We start from the raw sequence: 24,781 nt of genomic DNA on the forward strand, positions 1-24,781 counted from the left end.
GGGGGTTTTCAAAACTTCCGTAAAATAACTTCCATTAAATAACATTTTTTTTTATAGTGATGCGATTATTGTGAAGTTTCTAGGCAGAACTATTGGTTTCATTACCATGTGGGAAAAGTTAAAGGCCTCATAGAAACCAACAAGTGGTTTTGACCTGGTGGACATTGGCCATGATTTCTATAAGGCCAAGTTTAATCTACTAGTGGATCATGAGGAGATTGTCAATGAAAGCCCCCGGTTAATCTTCAATCACTACTTGGTGATTTGGTAATGGGTTCCAGATTTCATGGCTTTAGAGGTGAAAATTGTTAAAAACCTTTGTTTGGATATGATTTCCTTGCCTAAGTATGGAGTATTATGACGAGAATATGTTGTTGGCCTTAGCAACTATAGTGGGGTCTAAAAGTTGATATAACCATGTTGAATGCCTTTTGAGGGCCTTTTGCTAGGGTATATGTGGAAGTCAATCTACATCAATCGGTGGTAGGAAGGGTTTAGTTCATAAATACATGTTTCAAAGTTGAATATAAAGGACTACATCTCCTTTACACTAGTTGTAGGTACACTAGTGCAAAAAATGCTTTTAAGAACAGGATTTTAAAATCGGTTATAAGGAACCGATTTTAAAAAATGCACGGTGATATTTTTATAAATAATGCTACCTTTTTAAAATCGATTTCCTTATAATCGATTTTAAAGGATATTTTAAAATCGGTTACAATCCGATTTTAAAAATTCAAATCGATTCTCGATAACCGATTTTAAATATCCGCCTCAAGTTTTCCCCCTCGTTTTCTCTCGCAGGTTTATCTTTCGAACGCGCGCAGTTGTTGTCTTCGTTGCACTTGTTCCTCGTCGTTGGCCATTCATCTTCGTTCATCGTGAGTTCCTCATCTCCCATTAGGGTTTAGGTCTCTCTCTCTCTGTCTCTCTGTTTCACGCACACATACACAAATAACGCTAATCATCGTTGTAGTTGTTCTCTTCGTTGTAGCTGTTCATCGTGAGAGCTCGGTTTGGAGTTTAGGTGGAGGAGGGTTTTGAGGGCGGAGAGGGAGGCGCGGACGGCGGAGAAGGTAATTTTTGTTGGCAGACTAACGCTAATCATCTTTTTAACAATATGCAAAACATTTCCCTAATGCAGATAGGTGTTTTATTTTTTCTTTTTTAGGGTTTCCTCTGTTGTGTTCTTCTATGGTAATCTTGTGGCTTTGCTCTGAAGTTGTTAGACACTGTTAGGAGAAATCGAGAAGGCACAGAGCTTCACTGCCTCAAGGTTGGTAATTACTTTTGTATTTTCTCCTTCCACTCAGTTTCGTGAATCAAAAAAGTTTAAGAGATTTGGCAAGTCTTATCTATATGATTAAATGCAAGAACTGAATATTCAAGATGCACAATCTGCAATTCATGGTGACTGATCTAACAACTAAAAACCAGTCCTTAGGTGGATATATAAATCTATCTTGGGCAGAATTCTTGGCATTTTATTTTTACAATAATAATGGTGATAAGCAATCATATGAAAATCTACAGCTTTAGAAGTCTGTATGTCAGGTATCATTGCTTGTAGGGAAACCAAGTCTCCAAGAAGTAATCAGTAAACTTGCTAATTCACTTACATTACAAGCATGAAGGGTATAAATAACTTGAAGATGAGTAACGCTGCCATCAGGAAGGGCTGCATTAGAGAAAAAACATATCAGTTCAAAAGCTTATTAAAGATAACTAATTAAAAGAAGTTTAATTTCCACTTACACTAAAGATGGTAATGAACCGATATACAGATGAAATCTCAAAACTGGCAATACTTGCAAAATTTCCCGTTCCAAAAAAAGCAACATTGAATAAAACCATCTGCATGATACAGTATTTTGTTTACATGTCAAATCAAGCATCAATTATATTCATAATCACTACTTAGTAAGAGCTTATCTGATTTACATTAGTCATTAGGGATATAATAAGAAAAGCTAAGCATAATTCTAGATGCCTTAGTTCACCCTGAATCTTAATTCTGAACAAACACTAATAGGGTATCAGCTAAAAGAAAACTCTTTTTGAGTATACTGCTACATAAGAAATTGTTTCTAGATTGCAAATATTATAGACCCTATAATAGGACTGAGAAATCACCTTTGTAGGGACTTTGCAAGTACCACAGTGCACCCTCAATTTGGCTTGATACAGGTTCTGTACTTCGTATATCTACCCAAGATTGAGGAAGACTATTTTTTTAACAGACTTTGGAAACCACTTGAGTGCATATCCTGTCCTATCTTTATGCACAAGTTTTAAAGGGTATCTTTGGTGGTTAAGATAGGATAAGAATGGACAGCGAATATGAGAACAGAAAGAGTTAGACAGAATGAGTAAAATAAGCTATTATGTTCTTATGTGTTTAGTGCACACCAAATAACCTAGCAAATAGTAATATAAATTGTATCCAAATGACAAAATTACCTTTACAAAAAGTGGTGGTAATTGTGATAGTGGGACAATGGTGGCACCTAGAGCTTGCAATTTGAGTCCAGCCATATGAGCCAGCTCAACCAGCCTAAAATTCAAACCGAGCTGGCCTCTTAAATTAAATTGAGTGCATATCCTAATTCCTTCGTTTGTTTGATTAGGTTGGCTATTTGTAGACATTTGTGTTTCAAAAGTGTTTATAGTTGTATTTGGAAGTGTCTTAGAGGAATAGCTATAATTAGAATATTTAAGAATCATTTTGAGGGTTTGAATTCAGTTTCACTCCTCATTGTAAAGTTACTAGTGGAGTGGTAATTAAGTAGCTACTAGCGAAGGCTATTTTGAGCTATCCTCATTATAATTTGTGTATATCACTTTTTTTGGTCCCTGAAAGTATTTAGCATTGTCACATAGGTCCTTGAACTAAGGAAATTCCAAATATATCCCTAAAACTGTCTGCCGTTTCATCTAAGTACTTAAACCACTTATTGTCAATTTGATTCCTAAACATATGTTAATATTATCACTTAATTTCAGGGATTTTTTTTTTTAATTTCATTTGTTTCAGGGATTAAGGTGATAACACCTAACACTGTTAGGGACAAAATAGGTGATTTACCCTTATAAAGAGACAGAGCAAGTCTTTTATAGTTTTGAAACCTATGCAAAGAAAGGTTCAATCACTAATAACCCTTTGTCTGGCTATAAATGTAAGAAGTGAGAAACTAACATGTTGACTTTTGTTTAATAACCATGTTTTTCCAACTATCTGCCATCTCCACTGAAAAATAAAAAATATTTACATCAACATCACCTTGATAATGTAAGTGATATCACATTTAAAGTTTATAAAACATGTCCTTGCTTAAATCATCTTAATTATTGATTTTTTAAATTATGGTTTCAACACACTGCTTCTAGGATTAAGGTTTCAATGCATTACTTACCTGCACTTGTGCAAGCTTTACTGTTCTGGTTTCCTTTTCCACATGAAAATTCAAATTTATGTATTTATTATGCTAATACTACCAAATATTACATGGTTATGTGTAGCCTCTTTAATTTCTATAATTTATGTAAATTAGTGATTGCCAATATTCAGACCTGAGACAATTCAGTAATTAACTCTTTAATTTCTATAAATTGGAAATTCAATTTTTCAAACTTCACTTATTTATTTGAATATTAGAAGTTTTAATTAAGTTGTAACTAATTACTTGCTAATTGGAAGGAGGGAAAAAATGGAAGAGCAGATGAAACTCCTATTGAGAGAACATGTCATTTTTAGCATATAATGTGCAGCACGAAGGCCAATACTTTCTGAGTGCGAAATTTGACAGTTTCAAGTCTTATATCTCTGTTTTAATGTACTATATTCAAACCTTTTATTCATTGTATTGTAGCCTATCTTTCTTATTCTTTGAATTCTTGGTATGTGGAATCCTCGATGGTTTACATTTCACAGCTATTTTCAATCCTTTGTATGGTTGTGCGCAATTTGTCATTAGTGGACTTGTAATGTACTGCAGTCTCCTTCCAGCCTTTGTGCCTGTAAATCAAACAAATGGAATGGCATAATAATTGATTAATTGATTAAAAAGATAAAAGTATCATAGCACATTAAATCACGTTCAGCACAATTAATTCACTTTAATCACACTTGATTCCTAAAGTTGTGCCCAACATGATAGGAATATTTTAGATTTTCTTTCACATGGCCTTTTTTATGTGGTTATGCTAGTGGACTGTTACTAACCTAATTGCATTATTCTTCAATTTTTTCATTAAATTTGAGAGACATGCTTTTATTATTGAGGTCTATAGTGATTGCGTCTAATACTATAGTAATTATTGAAGGTGCAAGAGGCAGATATTGATAAATCAGTTCAAAAGCGAAGAAAAAGACAGGAACAGGTTCTAGAATCCAAGGAAACAACAAAACTACGAAGCATGTAAGTTTGCTTGCCCAGATTGATCTTAATAGCTTTAAATATGAAGAATTGCTTTCTTTATTTTAATGTGGGTATTGGCACAAATACTAAAATAATTATAAAGCTTTTGATTCATTACTGTCACTGTTAGTATCTATAAAGCATGGGTCTTTATTCTTAAATGTGGGTATTGGCACAAATACTCTAGTATCTTAAAAAATTTAGAATTGTTAAATTAAAACAATACTTAGCTTAATTAGCATTTTATGACTTGTTAATCCCTGCAACAGAGCTATATGTCACGATACATTCTGATAACGTCGAATTTATAAAAAAAAAATGGCATTCGAACTTGTACAAACTACGAAATAAATATTTATTTTATATTATAAATAAATAATTTGATTATATAAATTATATTATAATTAAAATTTATAAAAATAAATATTTATAAATTATGTTCTAACCTCAACTTGGATATTAATGAATCGTAAAGATAACTTTAAATAAAGTATTGTTTATTTTTTATATTTATTAGATTGTCACCACTCTTGAAAAAGCATATCAATAGAATTAAATTAAGAAGATATGTGCTTTGCAAATATTATTATTGAATTCAATTCTTAAGTGATAATGCATGTAAAAAAAATTATTATTGAGGAAAATTAAATTTAAATTTATGATATTTATAGTGTTATAATTAAAATCATCTTAATAAGTAATTATTTCTTTAAAACTGTAGAAATTTATTTTAAAAACAAGGATGAAAAAAATTATGAATATACTCGTTAAAAAAAAATTTATATTTAATCTTGAATTGTCTTGTTGGACAGTTTGGGATGAGTAATTTTCTTTATACTTGTTTGATACGTACAAGTTAAGTCTCATCTTAAATTTGATTAAATTTTGGTTTATTGCATTTTTGTGTTGTTCTTCGAGTGCATATTTGATTGTGGTGTATATAATTTGATGTCACCATTTTCATTTCATGTACTTAGAGACCAATACAAAGTGCTGTCAAAATTTTGTCAAGTTTAAGAAAATGGATTGTACTAGTACATATTGATCAAGTATAAAATAAAATCTTGAATGGGATAGGGTCACACCTTGTATAAAATAGTGAGATTGACATTCATGGTCTATCTTTTTGATAGAGATCATAACTTATGGATCAAAGTTGGTTATTGGATCGAAGTTGGATACGAGCGCCACGCATAAGTGAGCAATATGAGACTGGAGTGAAATATTTTATTGAATATGTAATACGGAATGTTGATGATGATATGAATGGAAAGTTTTTCTGCCCTTGTGTTAATTGTTGTAATGGGAGTCGTTTAGAACTTGATGTTATAAGGGAACATCTTCTATGTGATGGGTTTCTTAAGAATTATACACATTGGATATGGCATGGTGAACCAGTTGGTGGAGCTAAAGGTCTCTCAAGTTATAGCAACTTATGAGCAAAAATTTAGTCAGATGCAAGAGGAGATTCATAAGCGACTACAAAAGGACATGCAAAGGAAACTACAAGAGCATATGCAATCACTGAGCCAACAATTTCAACAAAGTGCTCCACTATTAGAACCATTTATTGCACGTGTGAGTACAAAGGGATCATGTGCATCTATTGATCCCCCTTTTACTGCCACTAGCCCAGGTACATCTAATAAATGTGAGTTGTTTGTGGATGGATCACTCGATCCTGTGGGTATAGGGCAGATTCACATATTAGGGTCCACTGTACACCATCAAGTCATGGGAGATGATATGGTTAGGGTCTCAGTGTTGGATGTGAGACAACCAGAGGCTAGAGTTCCTGTGCCCACAGAGGAGGTTCAGACAATGGGACAAGCCTTGAGCACCTTCCTTCAGTGGCCTCATAAGTTAGTAAAGGTGATATCTACGAAGGTATGTTATTTAAATAATATTTAATTTTAAGTTGGTGTAATTTTATTATAATATTGTATAATATTAGTTTTGTACTTTGTGGAATAGGATATTGTTACCTCACCAAAGGGTAAAGGGACGATCATTGTTACCCCTTCTAGAAATCTTCCTCCAATAAAGAGGCTATGGAGATTAGTTGCAGATATGGAGGATGACGAGCAACCCAAACAACTCCCTTGGCCTCTTGAAGTGTTTAACATGTCTAGTAAAGTACCTCTATATATAAGTCGGAGTGATATATCAGAGATTACAAATGGTCATTCTATGCTAAACATATCAATTTTGCAGTTATGGTTGATGTAAGTATTTAAATTATTTTTAATTATATTTTGTTGATTTTTTCTAACATTATTTCTAATGTTGTAGATTTATCCATAAATTGAGCGTGGATAAGGGAAATGATCACATATATGGATTTTTGGAACCTGAGTCAATCCAAAAAAGTGGGAACAAGGTCGAAGAAATACAAACTTACATTCAAAATTGGATGTCTGAGTCAAATAAAAAAGTTTACTTGGCCCTTTATTTTTCTGAGTAAGTTTACTTTTATATAATTAAATATAATTCTTTATAAAAACTATTTTCTATTACTCATAATTTCTTAATGCAGTGCTCATTGGCAACTTTTAGTTATTTGTCCTATGGACAATATAGCTGTATGCATTTGCTCGTTGTATAAACCTCCTCCTATGGATTTTAGATAATTATTAGATAGGTAAATTGTTTAAAAATGTCTAATTTCTTTTATTGATTATCATTACATTTGACTTTAATTAAACTATAATCATAATGTCATTTTATCATTAGGGTCATGGAAGGATATCATATACTTAAGGGTTCAAAGTTGAAGAAAAAAATAAGTTGGGTCTCTCCTAAAGTAAGATTTTAATTCTAGCAATGATATTTTTTTTAAGTAATTTTGTTTGAATTACTATTCTATTGAAATTGATTTTATATTTTTTTTGTAGTCTCATAAACAAAAAGGAAATTATGAGTGCGGATACTATGTAATGAAGACAATGCATACTATTGTCGATTCACAAATAGTATCTGGGTGGACTGAAGTAAGTTTTACAATTTTGAAAGTTTTTGTTTTAAGTTCTCATTATATATATTTTATGAATTATTACTAATTGTTTTAATTTTTCTTAACAGATATTTATAGATCGATCACCATTGCCGTTGGAAGACATAAACACCATTAGGGAGCAATGGGCCACATTTTTTATTGACCATTACTTTAAATAGTTTGGGCTTATGTTTTATAGTATTGCTTTAACTAGTTAGAACTTACATTTATGTATTAGATGTATTTAAAACTATTTAATTATATATATATATGGTTGACATTTATCATCTCTTCTCATTTGTATGCAATTTGGTTCATTGAGACTTAACATAGAAAATACAAATGTTTTGGTTAATTGAAAATATTTGAACTGTCTGGTAATTTATTCATTTGTAGGTTCTATTCTGAGGCACTCCCAAAACAAGTCAGACATTAAAAAAAAATCACTTCTTTTAAGGTCGGTTATGCCACAACCGATTTTAAAAGTCTTGACTTTTAAGATCGGTTGCTGGTCAACCGATTTTAAAAGTCTTGACTTTTAAAATCGGTTAATAACTGATTTTAAATGTCTCGCTTTTTAAATCGTCTCTTTTAAAATCGGTTGTAGAATCGATTTTAAAAGCCTTTTTTCCACTAGTGGTGGTACAATCATATTTCTTATTCTTGTCCTTATATTTCAAAATCGATAACAACAATTGATCATGCCTCAACAATGAGGGTTGAGGGTAATTTCAGGGAGGTTGGCAAATAGAACCTTGGCTTGCCAAATTCATGCATAAATCACGAGGACATTTCCTTGCATGGTGAATAGTTGGTTGTTAAAAAGGAATGAAATAGGATGTGAAATAAGGGGATGAGATACAAATCTGATAAGTCTCTTAATAAGGGAAAACATCCTACATATAACAATTTTATGGTTTTTTCTAATGCAAATAATCATATGGAAAATGGGCCCAAGTCTTTTCCACTTGAGCATGTGGCAGACATGGATCAAGGGGAAAGTAAACTTGGTATTCCATCTTTGAAAAGAGAGAAAAAAAATAAACATTCAAGAAGGGATACCTATGTGGCAATGTTTCAAGATCCTACATGAAGAAACTTTGAAGAAGACTCTTGTCAGCTTGCCTTGGAGTCAAGGCTACACTTACTTAAGAATAATGTTGTTATACAACATGGGCATTCGCCATGAGTGGCTGAACATGTGCACACTCAAATGAACCCTAAATGTTTACCAAATTAAACTTAGATTCATGGAAGCACCAAGATTCACGGAAAAACACATTTGGGCTGAAAATTTGAATTCAAATTCAAATTTGAATTCAAATCTAGGTGCCACTTTGTGAGCTATGCACTTAGCGCCAACTAGCTTCAAATTTGTCCCTATATAAGCTTCCTTCTCTCATTCATGTAATCACTTTGATCATTTTATGAGAATTCTGAAAATTAGTCAGCACTCTCTCCCTTCAAAGTCACCCTTGGCCGAACAAGTTCTTAGAGTTTTCTTCTAGGAATTAGGTCAAACTTGTGAGCAATCCTTTTCTCCCTTGGCATAAGTGCTTCCGGATCCTTATTCAATTCATCTTCTTAAGCTTCATTTCTTCAAATCCATGATTGGATCATCATCCAATCTCCTCAAGGAAGTGATCAATAGGCCGTGCAATTCAAAGAGTTGAGAACTTCAATCTACTTCACTTGGAATTGCCATCATTTTTGGTATCAAGAGCTTAGGTTCTTCACTTGAGGTTATGTGTTAATTTTTCACCGTTTAAATTTTGTGATTGTGTTCTTAATTGTCTCATTGTGTTCTTGCTATTTGGATCTAATTTTTCTACTCAAAATTTGATAGATCCAATTAAGTGATTGTAATTGTGTTCATTCCACAATCACTAGGAGTCTAAGATTCTACTTGTGCGGTTTTCTTTTTGTTTGAATCTTATTCTTCAATTTTTGATTCGGTCATCCTTGAGTATTGCATTTGATTTTAATTTTTGAATCTTATGAATGTATAGAAGTCATGTTTAGTCATTTGAATGTCAAAAATTCAAGCTATGCTTAGTTGAACCTATTTTTGTTTTAATCTAATTCTAGTAAGATTTGCTTTGGCCGAGAGCTTCATATTTTGTGCCTTGCTTATGTGATTTTTTATTTGCAATTTTGAGTTCATATCCATCATTAGTTCATTGGTGGATTCTTAGAGTTAGGTTTCCATTGTATTTACTTGTTTGTATTGCCTTTGCTTCTAAGAAAATCTCCTAAAAATTGTGATCATAATTGCTTGATTTTTGGCTAGTTGAAATAGTTCAATATTGGTGTATGATTTGAAACTTTTGGAATCAGGAAAATTGCTTGTTAAAATAGAGGAAAAACCGAATCATCTTGAAAATAAATTTGAAAGAAAAAGTGAAGTGGAACAAGCAAAAAGTTAGACAAAGAACATGCACCAAAATTCTATTCAAATTTGTACTACTACTAGCTGAAAATTTGGATCAATCCGGACTTGTTTTCTTTTATCTTTAGTGGCTGGAAAATTTTCTAGAAAAAGGCAAGAACTCCTTAAGTGATTCAAGAAAAGAATTGAAAAAGAGAAAAAGTATATAAAAAAATAAAAAAAACAAAGATCAAAGTATAAAAGCCAAAGGAGGAACAAAATACATTGAAATTCTTTTGCGACTTTTAAGTTGAAACCGAATTGCAATTCCTGTTGAATCATCTTTAAAAAAGTTATACTTTTGATTTTGGTTTTGTTAATCCAATCTAGAGCCAATCTAGGACTTTCCATTTGTGTGCCATCGTTAGGAGTGTCTTAATTTTTAGTCTTTTAGTCTTGATTAGAACTCTTTGTGTATGTCCATTTCTTACTCTACTTTGGTTTAACCTTTTCTAATTGTGCATTTTCTGTTTTATCCCTGGATTCCTAGCTGGAAGTAGCATCAAACTTGTGCAAAGGAAGTAAAGATTAGCTTACAAATCCTAGAGGAAGAACAAGGACTTTAAGGCTACGCGGCTTTAGAAAATCAAACCATACTAAATTCCTTGAATCTCCTAAATAACCTTCACAAGAGTGATTTTTCCTTTCCATTGTGAGGTGGCCTTCAATTTTCTGTAATTGTTTATTTATTTGTGCAGGTCAAGCAAATTCAAAAAGAAATCCAGATTAGAGACGGATTTAGTGACCAATTTTGGTTGCTGGAAAATCTGTCACAAGCAAATCCGTCTCTAAAGCTGTCTCCATTTCCGTCTCTAAATTCTGTTTTAGGCTAGTTTAATTTTTCTTGCATTTTCTTTGTTTCCAATCAAGTTGTAATAGCTTGGAGGGAGTATTAAGAATCTGGTCAGGTATATCTATATCTCTATAGCTTGCTCACGTGTAGATCTAGTGTAAGTGGCTTGAAAATTTCATATGATTTCAAGCTTCTATTAGGGAAAACCGACTAGTTTGTTAATCTTTACTCCTTGGTCTTGTTTATAATTTCTTGCTTGTTTTAATTGTAGCTTCGACTAGCTTGTGTAGAATTTTAATTGCTCACGTTTAGGTTGAAGTCAAGAAATTAAATATTTGAAAATCATAAATCATCAAAGATTTTTGCGAAAAGTTTTGTGAAATTGAGATTACCATAAGGGGGTTTAGTAATTTCCACTTGAAAAGGCTTGGTTATTAAGTGGTTCTTAGTAGCTCACCTCCCTTGATAGTGCAATTTGTATACTTAGACCTCCAAGTGCTAGTTTTGTTCCTAGAAAATCCAAAAAAAAAATATTTTCTTTTTGCATTACATATAAAAAGACTTCTTGAGAACTTAATCATGAGTAATCATTCTCAAAGTGGTAGTGATTTGGACTCTCCCAAAAGTTTTCCTCACCTTGTTAAGGAGTTAAAATCACTAAAACTTTGGATGAAGAAAGAGGTACTTTCCAATGAAAAAGAAAGAATTGAAAGAGAAGTACAACTTGCTTTGCTTGAAGAAGAGATACAAAAGGTAAGCAACAAAAGGAAAAACTTTTAGAAAAATTAAAACAAAAAAAGAAAAGTCATAAAAGTTCCCATAGCTCCACAAGCCTAGAGGAAGTAGGAAGTTTAAACCTAGATGAATATTATCAACCTACTCCTAGGAGAATCATTAGAGAGCCAAAAGTTAGGGAATCACAAATTGATCTCCCTTCCTTTCATGGCAAAGAGGATGTGGATGCCTACTTGGATTGGGAAATGAAAATGGAGCAAATCTTCACTTGTCACCAAGTAAGGGAAAAAAGAAATGTTAAGTCAGACGAATATAATACATATTCTTATTACTAACATGTACATTAGTGTTTCAGTCGGATAACAAAAAGTTCAAACAGTGAAATAAGATCAAGATACAAAGTCTATCAGTAGAAGTCTGAGGCATCAGACACAAGTTGGCCAAACATCAACATGAAGTGACCATTGGAAAGAACCAAGTAAACTCACCAGACACTTAGACACTTATCCCTGTAAAACTAAGGTTACACACCTTAGTGAGTGTAGAAATTATGTTATCCTCTCTATGAGAGTTATAAACACACTCAATACCCTCAACTGCTGTAAAGCTTGAAGAGGCTGATAGAGAGAATATTTGTGAACCAGAAGTGGTTGATAATACTAGCGTTGGTGAGTGAAGCCGAAGGACCAGGAGTGGTCAAGAATACTTGGAGAACCAGAAGTGGTTAAGAATACTAGTGTCTAGTTGACGAGCCAGAAATGGTTGAGAATACTTGTAATCCTTTGTGATTAGTGAAACCCTTCTACGGAAGGAAACTAGACGTAGCTCAGATTGAGTGAACCAGTATAACTGTCTGTGCATTCTCTTTTTAACAAAGCATTAGACAATAAAGTCTTCTAGACAGAAAACTAATTTACTTAACCTTTTACGTTGAAAATCAGTTTTACTAAACAAGAAAACTCACCAGACAGAAAAGTCTACTTAAGTTTTCCAACCAAAATTTCTCTTGCAAAATAACTTTAAAATTTTCCTTCTGACACGAACACACACATTCAACCCCCTTTTTTGTGTGTATTTTCACTAACTTCAATCGGTATCAGAGCTTGACCCCTTGGGTTGAACATCTAACACTACAGGGGAAACGATCATGGAAAATGAAGGACAAGCCATAAAATGACCACCCCTGATGAGGTTGTTCTTGAAGAAACCTCAAGGAATGCTCTTCAATTCTTTTCAAATGCTTGAAAGGAATGCAAGGATTAGAAGCTCCAAGAAGAACAAGTGTAATCAAGCCTTAACCTAGCTATTCTCGGATAGAAGTAATGATGATACCTACAAGGAGAGGATCTCAAGTAGGGTAGAGTGAGGTGAAGAGAGACTTTCAGATGTAAGAAATTCAAAGAGTAAATTCTCATTCAATATTTCCAAAAGTGTTTACAAACTCGACCAAGAAGAGATTTATAGGTAAATTTAGGTCAAGGGTGCACGTTGGGTTAACCTAGGGTTAAGTAAAACCATGGTATAGTTTACTTAACCTTAGGCTCTAAAATTTGAATTCAAATATTCAAATTTTGGTGCCAATCGGTCACCTCCTCCATGTGCACTCATTTGGATGTGATTTGGTATCCATTTGAGTTGCATTTCGGTCACACCATGTGCATGTGTGCACATGGCCGAAATACACTCCAAATGCCATACTAATTACATGCAAATGAAGATGTACATGCTAACCTAAATTAACCCTAAATCTAAATGACCATGAAATGAAACTCCTAGTCTAAGTGGCCGAAATACAAGGCCTAGAAATGCAATACAAGCCCTAAGGCCCAAACCTACACTACTCCTACTCTACTTGGGCTTGAGTCAAAGCCCAACTAAAAAGTATGATGGACTTTTGTTGAGCATGGGCCCACTCTTCTTGAATCCTCTTGGCCATAGCCCTAGTAGTTGGGCGTTTGGCCCATGAGCCTCCTCCATCATCCCCTCCCTCTTGAAGAGGATTTGTCCTCAAATCCAAAGCATCCTCCTCTTGGGCAGCAAGTCCTGTAAAAAGAGATAAATCAGAAACATTGAAGCTAGGACTAACCCCATATTAAGAGGGGAGATCTAAGACATAGGCATTATTGTTTATTTTCTTAAGGATTTGAAAGGGTCCATCTACTCGAGGACTAAGTTTGGACTTTATTTTGGAAGGAAACCTATCCTTCCTAAGGTGAAGCCAAACCCAATCACCTTCATTGAATACAACTTCCTTTCTACCCTTGTTATTGTATTTTGGATATTTTTCTGTTTGGGATTGAATATGAGTCCTAACCCTCTCATGAAAGTTTTTGACAAAAGCAGCCCTAGATGTGCCTTCTTTATGGATAAAAGAAGTAACATCGGGAAGGGGTAATAAATCTAAAGGAGTGAGAGGATTGAACCCATAAACAATCTCAAAAGGAGACATGTTGGTGGTTTTATGAACCACCCTATTGTAGGCAAACTCCACATGAGGGAGATAGTCATCCCATGACTTTTTATTGCCTTTGAGGATTGCCCTCAACATAGTCCCAAGAGACCTATTAACTATCTCAGTTTGCCCATCAGTTTAGGGGTGACATGTGGTAGAAAATAGAAGTTTAGTTCCTAGCCTTGCCTACAAAGTTTTCCAAAAATGGCTAAGGAACTTAACATCTCTATCCGAGACTATAGTCTTAGGTAACCTATGAAGTCTCACAATTTCTTGAAAGAATAATTTAGCAATGTGCTTGCATCATCCACTTTGTGGCATGGAATAAAGTGTGCTATTTTGCTAAAACGGTCCACTACCACAAAGATGGAATCCTTTCCTCTTTGGGTTCTAGGCAAACCAAGGATAAATCCATGGAAATGTCTACCCAAGGAGCATTGGATATTAGCAAGGGGGTGTAAAGTCCATGAGGTTTTGTGGTAGATTTAGCTTGTAAACAAGCTATGTAACTACTACAAAATCTTTGAACATCTCTTTTCATATGAGGCCAAAAGAATTTCTCTTTCAAAAGTGAAAGAGTTTTCTCAATCCCAAAATGCCCCATGAGCCCACCCTCATGGCTCTCCTTTACCAAGAGTTTCCTAATATATCCTTGGGGAATACAAAGTTTATTTTCTTTAAAAAGAAACCCCTCAGAAATATAGTAACCTTGATAAGGCTTTTGAATACATAAAGAATAAAAGTTAGCAAAATCAAGGTCTTTCTCATACAATTCCTTTATGTCATCAAACCCTAGTATTTGAGAACCTAGGATGTTCAACAACACATGTCTTCTTGATAAAGCATCAGCTACTACATTTGTAGAGCCTTTCTTATACTTGATGACATAAGGAAATTGCTCAAGGTACTCAACCCATTTTGCATGCCTCTTATTTAATTTATGTTGACCTTTCAAGTATTTAAGTGATTCACGATCACTATGAATTACAAATTCCTTGGTCACTGTCGCCACCGGCCCGAAACGGGCTTTCGGCATTCGCGAAGGATGGTTGGACTCTTTTATTTGTTTAAAAATATGGATTGCTAGAATGACTTATTCTCAAATTGAGACCTTGTCAAACGAGCAATTTTATTAAAAGGCTCACCAATCCATGTTAATCCCAAGCGGGACCCTCCATGGATTAGCGGTTTTCATAAAAAGGAAGGGTTCATGGAGTCGCCACCAATGTTTTACTCAAAACATTGGAAAAAGAAGTTTAAGGCAATCGATTCAAAAATCGACTTCGGCCATTACAACCAGAGTCGGGTAAGGGAGTCGGTTACGCGTGGGGAAGGTGTTAGCACCCCACAGCGCCCCTTTTGGGTTCCCTATGACAGATTATTTCTAAAAATAATAGTGCAAAATTACTAAATTACCCCTATTTATTCTAAACAATTATAACTTAACTATCTACATGATGACAGTTAAATATACACACAGAAAGCAGTAAAAGGAAGGTCTTAAGAAGAAACCTTTGAAGCGTGCTTTTATATTCAAGTAAAACTGGGAAGCTTTTTGGCGTTCCCTCGCTCTACAAGCCCGCTCGCTCCCTCCTAGAAAATTTTAACTATGGAAATCCGGAGGATTTCCCTTCGACTCAGTTCGAGACTCAAGCAAAAAGCTCAGAACTTGAGAACTTTGTCGGATCAACTCTCCGAGTGATTTCTAGGCAGAGCACTGCTAAAAAAAACCCAGAATACTCAAGAAGAGGGTTAAAACTCAGTGGAAAAGTGTAGAATGACGTCCAATTGACGTCATATTTATAGGGATGAGGCGCAATACGGCCTTTGGGGGTCAATACGGTCCGTATTGAAGTTTTGAACTACAATACGGCCGTATTGAATTCAGTACGGCCGTATTGAAGTTCAAAAAAACTCAATACGGCCGTATTGAGTTCAGTGCAGCCGTATTGAAGTTCAGTGCAGCCGTATTGAGTTCAGTGCAGCCGTATTGAAGTTCAGAAACTTCAATACGGCCGTATTGAGTTCAGTGCGGCCGTATTGTAGTTTAAAATGTTCAATACGGCCGTACTGAACTTTTGGGAGGCCGTATTGGGCTTCATTCCCTCCACTTTCTTATTTTTTGCTACTCTAAGACCTCTAAACCTACAGATTGTCATCCTAGGGTCTTCCAGGGTCTTCCAGGAGTCCTTCCGGCTGACTTTCCTTTGGTCTTCGAGAGTCTTCAAGCTTTATTTCCGACCCGGACAATTTTAGGGGTCTACAGTCACAAGATAATGTTCCCAAGTTTGAAGGGCTCGAACTAAAGCATACAACTCCTTGTCATAGGTAGGGTAGTTCAAGGCAACCCCATGAAGTTTTTCACTGAAATAGGCTATGGGATGGCCACCTTGTAACAACACAGCTCCTATGCCAAGACTTGAAGCATCACATTCTAGCTCAAAGGTTTTGCTAAAATCAGGGAGAGCTAGAACAGGTGCTTGAGTGAGTTTTTGCTTAAGTTCTTGAAATGCTAAGTTATGTTTTTCTTGCCATAGAAAGACCACATCCTTCTTCACCAACTCATTAAGAGGTGAAGCTAATGTAGAGAATTTAGGAACAAATCTCCTATAAAAGCTTGCCAATCCATGGAAGCTCCTAACTTCACTTACATTAGTTGGAATAGGCCACTCTTGAATGGCTTTGATTTTCTCGGGGTCCACATGAACCCCTTTTTTACTCACCACAAACCCAAGGAATACAACATTATCCACACAAAAAGTGCACTTGTCTACATTGGCAAACAAGTGATTGTCTCTAAGAACAAGTAAGACTTGTCTTAGGTGATCCACATGATCACTTAGACTTTGGCTATAGATTAAGATGTCATCAAAATAAACAACTACAAATCTACCAATGCAATCCCTAAGGGCATGATTCATGAGCCTCATGAATGTGCTAGGTGCATTAGTAAGCCCAAATGGCATTACTAACCATTCATATAATCCAAATTTAGTCTTAAAAGCAGTTTTCCATTCATCACCTTCCTTGATTCTAATTTGGTGATATCCACTTTTAAGATCTATTTTGGAAAATATGGATGACCCATGCAACTCATCAAGCATGTCATCAAGCCTAGGAATTGGGTGCCTATATTTTATAGTGATGTTGTTGATGGCTCTACAGTCACAACACATCCTCCATTTTCCATCTTTTTTTGGCACCAAAATAACAGGTACAACACAAGGGCTTAGACTCTTTTGAATCCAACCCTTATCCAATAAATCTTGTACTTGCTTCTCTATCTCTTTGGTTTCTTGTGGATTTGTCCTATAGGCTGGTCTATTGGGTAGACTAGCCCCAGGCACAAGATCTATTTGATGCTCTATTCCCCTAAAAGGTGGAAGTCCCATAGGGCCTTCACTAGGAAATACATCATCAAATTCAATTAAAAGATTTTTAACCTCAATAGGTAGAGAAGTTTCCAACGAACTTGTGGCAGTGCATGTGAGTGTTCCTCTACACATGAGGATATAAGAAGATGGTTCAAGTAAGAGAGATGTTTTTTCTAAAGGTTTTGTTTCAAATGTCTCTCCTTGAACTATCTCTAGAGAGGGAACACTAGACTCTCTAGCATTCTCTTGATTTCTAGTTTTTAGAGGTTTTTTTTTTCTACACCTTTCTCTTGCTCACGTTTGGTCTTCATTTGTACTTGATCTTCCATCACTTGTGAAGGTGATAGAGGATGAAGCACAAACTTCTTACCCTTGTGAGTGAAAGTTATCTTATTAGTTAGGCCATCATGGTGTGTTTGCTTATCAAATTGCCATGGCCTACCCAACAAAATATGACAAGCTTCCATGGGAACTACATCACATTTGACTTTATCTTGATAGTTCCCAATGGAAAACTCTACTTCCACTTGTTGGTTAACCACCATATCCCCATCATCATTGAGCCAATGAAGTTGATAAGGTTTGGGATGGGGTGTGGTAGTTAATCCCAACTTTTCAACCATCCTAGTGCTACAACAATTGCACCAAGATCCACTATCCACAATTAGAGAACAAGCTTTGTTGGAAATATTACATCTTGTGTGAAAAATGTTCTCTCTTTGGGATTGTGTATCACTAGGTTGGTTATTGAGGACCCTTCTCATCATAAGAAGTTCCCCATTGTAAGGATAAGTGACCTCACATGACTCTGCCTCACTTGCTTCTTCTTCATCCTCACTTGAAGATGGAGAAGTAGTAGCTTCATCTTGGCTACTATAAATGTCTTGGCCCTTTAGTATCATGACCTTTTTGTTAGGGCATTGAGAAGCAATGTGGCCTCTCCCAAGACACTTAAAGCACTTTATGTCACTAGATTTGCTGCTAGTATGTGAGGTGTTTTTCTTTTCTTTTTCTTCTTTTGTTTTACCCTTGTCTAGATTTTTGGAGGAATCAAAAGTATTTTTCTTCTCAAAAGTTTTTCCCTCCCTCTTGTAGTCATTCTTTAAATAAGAAGATGAGTATGAGCTTGTTTTGAAAATTTTTCTCAAATTTTGTTGTTCAACCTTGATACAAAGTTGAACCAAGTCATTCAAATCTCTATAAGGTAAAGGCTCAACCTTATCTCTTATTTTAAAAGTTAGACCACTCAAAAATCTAGCAATGGTAATGTCTTCCTCCTCTCTAATGCCAGCCCTCATCAAATATAACTCCATGGTTTGTCTATATTCTTCAACAGTCATGTTCTTTTGATGGAGTCTTTGGAGCTTGTTGATAAGCTCCCTAGTGTAGTATGAGGGAATGTGTCTCCTTCTCAAAGCACTCCTTAACTCATTCCAATATTGAATTGGAGGGTCATTATGGAGACGCCTATCCCTAACAAGGGATGTCCACCAATACATGGCGTGGCCTTGGAAGCTCAAGGTGGCTAGAGACACTTTTCTTTCTTCACTCACTTGATGGCAAGTGAAGATTTGTTCAACCTTCATTTCCCAATCAAGGTACCCCTCCACATCATTTTTGCCATGAAAATAAGGGAGATCTACCCTAGATTCCCTAGCTTTGAGGGTCCTATGAACTCTCCTAGGAGGTTGTTGATAATGATCACCTAAGGCTAGGCTATCATCATGCATGGATTCTCCTATGGTTGAACTATGACCTTGAGAGCTATGTTTATTTCGGTGTCTATTGTGCAATTTTTCCTTTTTTCCATTTAATAGACGAATTTCCTCTTCTAAAAGAGCAAGTTGAGCTTCCCTTTCAAGTTTTTCTTTAAGTCTATGTTTATCCTCTTGCTCTTTCCAAATTTTGAGTGATCTTAATTGATGTGCTACCTTGGAAATGTCATTGTAGTCACTTGAATTACTATCACTATGAGGAGTAGAAAATTCTTCCATTATAGGTGAAAGATTTTGTTTGATGAAATACTTTTTAAAAGCAACTTTTAAAAGTTAAGACTAAGTACTTGGAGGACTAAGTATACAAATTGAACTTTGGAGGGAGGTGAGCTACTAAGAGCCACTTAATAACTAAGCCTCTTCAAGTAAAAATTACTTATCCCCCTTGTAGTTAATCCTCACCAAAAATCTTTTCAATGAAATTTTTTTTGTGATTTGTGATATGTTGAATAACTAGACGAATTAGAAACTAAAACAAATTAATTTGCAAGAACAAAAATAAACTACCTACACGGATTCCTAAGGTGAAAGCTTGAGAGGTACCAAAGACCAATCAAGGACCACTTCCACCAAATCTAACGAATTTAGGGTTCCTAAGGAGAGATGGTTGTGTACCAAAGACACTCCCAAGACACTCCAATAATGGCCAATTACAATTGAATTAAAAGCTGGACAGAAAATTAAACAAGTGGCTTCAAGGGAACACAAAAACAGCCACCAAAATTAGTGAAGAATTTAGAGACCACTTTTGTAATGAAAATTCAAATTAGTGATGGAAAATTGGTCACTAAATCCATCACTAATACTCTATTTTTTTTTAATTTTAATACAAAATGAAATGTTCTCCAATGTGTCGTCTCGGTCTTGTAAAGGTGCAGCAGCCACACAAATTCCAGCAACAAAAGTGTTTGGTGTTTGATTTGGTAGCCAATCCGAGAAGCTCTCCTTTGTCACCTTCCTCCTCCTTATCTTAGTCCTCTTTTGATGACCCTTGTAGAACTAGTTTCTATGGAGATAGACTAAGTCAAAACTAGGCCACACTTTGAGTCCAAATTTATCACAAACAGCCAAGACAATTTGAGAATAAACCAAGACAAGAATGGATTATAAGAGTAGACAATATAGATGAGCAAAGAAAAGGATTAGGCTAGTACAAGAAGGAAGAAACCTAGATAGGTTCTAGAATTTGAAAAACAAATCAAAACACTCAAAATTTGTAAGCTGAAAATATATGGTATTCAAACTACACAATAGCAACCGAGAAACACAAATCAAGTCAACACTATCTCCTTTGTTTGGCTTTTTTTTCTTTGAAGAATTAGGTTTGAATATTTTTTTTATCAACTTTTCTTTTGAATTTTTTTTTAAACTTTTGTTCTATATTATTTTTTTTATATTTAGGAGATGCCTTTTTCTGCTTTTGAATTTTGAAATCAAACTCTCGGTCACTTGATTTTCAAAGCACTAAAACCGTTTTCAAATTAAAATACAAATGACAATCAAATTAGGTTAACATGTAATGAAATGTGAACATGCTTTTTGTCACTTGTTTCCCTTAACACATGCCACGGTTTTGGCTCCAAATTTGAATTTCAAAATTGTCTAAACAAAAATTTTCAGCAACCACAAGATTTTGAAGATCAAACTCACGGAATTAGACAAAAAAAATTGAAGACACTTTGTAGCAAAGGAAACCTAGAACTAAGAAAACTACTAATAATCTAATAGTAGTTTATGAACTCAAATCAAAAGCAAAAAGTTATGAGCACACTAAACCAAAATGATTTCGACCAAATCTAGAAAAAATTTTCACAAGACAATTAACACAAAAAGTGAAACAAGCATAGCTAAGAATTAACAACAATTAAAGAACTACACATGACACTAGACATGGATTCAAAAATTAAATGACTCAAACAATCAATTGACCAAAATTTTTTTTCAAATAATACTAAAAAAAAACAAAGGTTCATAAGCTGAATTTTCCTAATAGCATAAGATGTGGAGCATGATTCATGGAAAACAAATAAGACAAGAGGCATATATGAATCATTCAAGCTATCCGAAAGCTAGATCCATCAAATTTTAGGCAAGAAATAGATCTAGGAAAGAATTAACTCAAAAATTACATGGACTCAAGTATTGCATACGGATCAAACAATTCAACCAAAAGAAAAGAAACTCATCTCTTGATGACCGAAGCTCTGATACCACTTGATGAGGTTGTTCTTGAAGAAACCTCAAGGAATGCTCTTCAATTCTTCTTGGATCCTTGGAAGGAATGCAAGATTAGAAGCTCCAAGAAGAACAAGTGTAATCAAGCCTTAACCTAGCTATTCTCGGATAGAAGTAATGATGATACCTAACTCTACAAGGAGAGGATCTCAAGTAGGGTAGAGTGAGGTGAAGAGAGACTTTCGGATGTAAGAAATTCAAAGAGTAATTTCTCATTCAATATTTCCAAAAGTGTTTACAAACTCGGCCAAGAAGAGATTTATAGGTAAATTTAGGTCAAGGGTGCACGTTGGGTTAACCTAGGGTTAAGTAAAACCATGGTATGGTTTACTTAACCTTAGGCACCAAAATTTGAATTCAAATATTCAAATTTTGGTGCCAACCGGTCACCTCCTCCATGTGAACTCATTTGGATGTGATTTGGTATCCATTTGAGTTGCATTTCGGTCACACCATGTGCATGTGTGCACATGGCCGAAATACACTCCAAATGCCATACTAATTACGTGCAAATGAAGATGCACATGCTAACCTAAATTAACCCTAAATCTAAATGACCATGAAATGAAACTCCTAGTCTAAGTGGTCGAAATACAAGGCCTAGAAATGCAATACAAGCCCTAAGGCCCAAACCTACACTACTCCTACTCTACTTCGGCTTGAGTCAAAGCCCAACTAAAAAGTATGATGGGCTTTTGTTGAGCATGGGCCCACTCTTCTTGAATCCTCTTGGCCATAGCCCTAGTAGTTGGGCGTTTGGCCCATGGGCCTCCTCCATCAACCCCTCTTCAAAGGAGCAAAATATGACTACTGGAAGCAAAGAATGATTACATTCTTTGACGCATGTCATATAGACATGTGGGACGTCGTTGAGTAAGGAAACTACATTCCGCTAGATCAAGTTGGCAACGAGAAACCCAGAGCACAATGGACTAAAGAGCAAAAACAAAGATTTATGCTGAACTCCAAAGCACGCAATGTGCTCATGTGTCCTCTGTCTAAGGAGGAATACACTAAAGTTCACAGCTTTAGAAGTGCCAAACAAATGTGAGAAACCCTAGCTCTAACCTACAAGGGGTCCCTAGAGGTAAAACGCAACAAGCTAAGCTTGTTGGCACGTAAGTATAAACCTTTTAAGATGGAAGAAAGAGAATCCATACAGACTATGTTTGGAAGATTCCAAACCATCGTCAATGAACTTTCCTTCCTAGGTAGAACTTATGATAACTTTGATCATATTGACAAATTACATCATAGTTTACTCAGGAAATGGATACTACAAGTTACTGCTCTGAGAGCATCCAAAAATCTGGGAAAGCTCTCTCTAGAGGAACTCATTGGACTACTTAAAGTCCATGAGTTGGAGTTGGAACAAGACGATGCTGGAAGGAAACAGAAGTCTATTGCATTAAATGTGCAAAAGAAAAAATCAACATCATCCTCCTCAAAAGCCTTAAGGATCAATGATATGTCTGATGAAAGCTGTAGTAAAGGATGGAGAAAATATAGCAGACCTCTAGAGAAAAGGCACAACCATTGTGCTATGAATGTAAGAAACCTGGACATTACAAAATGGAATGTCCAGAAATCGAAAAAGAAAAAGAAAAGGAAAAAGATAAGAAGAAGTTGATCCCCTACAAAAAGAAGAAAGCCATGATGGCCACTTGGGAGGACCTCAACACAACATCGTCTGAAGGAGACGAAGAAGCAAACATCTGTCTCATGGCAGACGTAGATTCATCTTCAGAATCTCATAATTATGATGTAACCGAATCTTACCTCAAAATTATTGAACATGCATACAATCAACTTCTATCAGATTCAGCAAAGATTCCTACAACATATAAAGAACAAAAGAAAAGAATTTTGGAATTACTTGAAGAAGACCGTCTACTGAAAAATAAAAATACAAAACTTCTTTCAACTTCAGAAGAAGTAATCAAATTAACCAAAGAAAATGACTTGTTAAAATCAGATTTGTCAAAATTCACACTAGGAACAAAAAATCTTGAGCATCTTTTAAAACACTCTGAGAGTGGGAAAGATAGAATAGGATTAGAGTTTGTTGAATCTAAGTCAAAAATCAAGACAGAAACTTATGCATTTTCTTTGTATGAAAAGAATGGACATTTTACGTCTAAATGCAGTCACATGCATAAGAAGAGGGATTCCAAAACCCCTAGTGCTAACACTCATGCACCCAAATCCATTTGGGTACCAAAAACTGAAATAGTGCCTGTTGTAGATCTGTTCAACAAAAACAAAAAATGCCTAGTCATGGTACCTGAACAGTGGCTGCTCGCGACACATGACGGGCGAAAAGTCTATGTTCCTAGACCTCAAATCCAAGAAAGAAGGGCAACTCACATTTAGAGGAGGATAGAAAGGATATATCATGGGAATAGGTAAAATAGGTATCAACTTCTCTATTTCCATTGATAATGTTCTGTATGTTAAAGGATTAACACATAATCTACTAAGCATAAGTCAATTGTGCGATAGCGGTTATGAAGTATCCTTCAACAAAAATAAATGTACTGTTAGTCAACCTGATAAATCCATATTATTCACGACTAACAGATGCAACAACTTGTATAAAATAATGCTTAACGAACTAGAAAATCATAATGTTGATTGTCTATTTTCATATGAAAATTAGTGGATCTGGCACAAGAAACTTGGTCATGCAAGTAAGAGATTAATCTCAAAACTGAAAAAGCATAACCTCATAAGAGGACTATCGAATCTTGTGCATCATACGAACGGTGTATGTGAAGCATGTCAAAAGGGGAAACAAGTTAAAATTTTATTTCAAAGCAAAAATCATGTTTCCACCTCACGACCTCTTGAACTGCTCCACATAGAACTATTCGGTCCCACTAGAACAACATTTGTAAGTGGTAAAAGATATGGATTGGTCATTGTGGATGACTACACTAGATGGACATGGGTACTGTTCATAACTCACAAGGATGAGTCTTTTAGGGTATTCCATGTATTTTGTAAAAGGGTTCAAAATGAAAAAGGAATATCAATTGCATCTATCAAAAGTGATCATGGGGAAGAGTTTAAAAATGAACAATTTGAAGAATTTTGTGAAGAAAATGGAATAACACATAATTTTTCAACACCTAGAACTCCACAACAAAATGGGGTTGTAGAACGAAAGAATCGTTCTTTACAAGAAATGGCAAGAACTTTACTAAACGATTTCTCCACCCCTAAACATTTCTGGGCAGAAGCAGTTAATACTTCCTGCTATATTCAAAATAGAATATATATTAGGCCCTTACTGAAAAAGACTCCTTATGAATTGTGGAAGGGACGAGCACCCAACATATCATATTTTCATCTGTTTGGATGCAAATATTTTATTCTGAATACCAAAGATAATATAGGAAAATTTGACTCAAAGACCGACGAAGGTATCCTACTTGGATACTCTGAGAGGTCAAGAACCTATAAGGTGTTCAACAACAAAACTAAAACTGTTGAGGAAACAATTCATGTTAAATTTGATGAACACAAGCCTAATAAAGAAATATCATAGCTAGGCAATTTCTTTGAGAATATGCA

The 24,781-nt window shown here is 35.0% G+C and overlaps 1 protein-coding gene and 1 long non-coding RNA gene across 7 annotated transcripts; one reads left to right on the forward strand and one right to left on the reverse strand.

Annotated features, from left to right (window-relative positions):
• The first annotated feature begins 562 nt into the window (after window positions 1–562).
• On the forward strand, window positions 563–7,741 carry LOC109804595 (uncharacterized). 6 transcript variants are annotated; one of them, XM_083075198.1, is made up of 11 exons: window positions 563–881; window positions 977–1,076; window positions 1,172–1,276; window positions 3,698–3,833; window positions 4,324–4,418; window positions 5,552–6,305; window positions 6,393–6,643; window positions 6,711–6,878; window positions 7,152–7,221; window positions 7,313–7,408; window positions 7,500–7,741. In XM_083075198.1, the coding sequence occupies exons 6-11, from the start codon at window positions 5,769–5,771 to the stop codon at window positions 7,590–7,592; spliced, it is 1,215 nt and encodes a 404-aa protein (XP_082931324.1). In that variant the 5' UTR covers window positions 563–881; window positions 977–1,076; window positions 1,172–1,276; window positions 3,698–3,833; window positions 4,324–4,418; window positions 5,552–5,768; the 3' UTR covers window positions 7,593–7,741. The 6 variants fall into 6 exon arrangements, 5 of the variants coding, with proteins under 5 accessions (XP_082931324.1, XP_082931321.1, XP_082931325.1 ...); XR_014434041.1 differs by lacking the exons at window positions 3,698–3,833; window positions 7,500–7,741 and adding an exon at window positions 6,955–7,059 and having other exon boundaries at window positions 7,313–7,379; XM_083075195.1 differs by lacking the exon at window positions 3,698–3,833.
• Window positions 1,421–2,515, reverse strand: LOC114916236 (uncharacterized). The gene is made up of 3 exons (XR_003804628.2): window positions 2,134–2,515; window positions 1,756–1,854; window positions 1,421–1,678 (listed from the first exon to the last, which is right to left on the reverse strand). It is a non-coding gene; the product is annotated as an uncharacterized LOC114916236 (long non-coding RNA).
• Window positions 7,742–24,781: the final 17,040 nt, after the last annotated feature.

Source organism: Cajanus cajan, chromosome 5 (genome assembly GCF_000230855.2).
Source record: "Cajanus cajan strain Asha chromosome 5, NIPB_CcT2T_4, whole genome shotgun sequence".
Lineage (NCBI taxonomy): Eukaryota > Viridiplantae > Streptophyta > Magnoliopsida > Fabales > Fabaceae > Cajanus > Cajanus cajan.

Coding starts and splice junctions, on each gene's coding strand:
- LOC109804595 (XM_083075198.1), top strand. CDS start 5,769: ATGGGTTTCTTAAGAATTATACACATTGGATATGGCATGGTGAACCAG. Junction 6,644..6,710: donor ATTTTGCAGTTATGGTTGAT/GTAAGTATTTAA, acceptor CTAATGTTGTAG/ATTTATCCATAAATTGAGCG. Junction 6,879..7,151: donor TTGGCCCTTTATTTTTCTGA/GTAAGTTTACTT, acceptor TTTTATCATTAG/GGTCATGGAAGGATATCATA.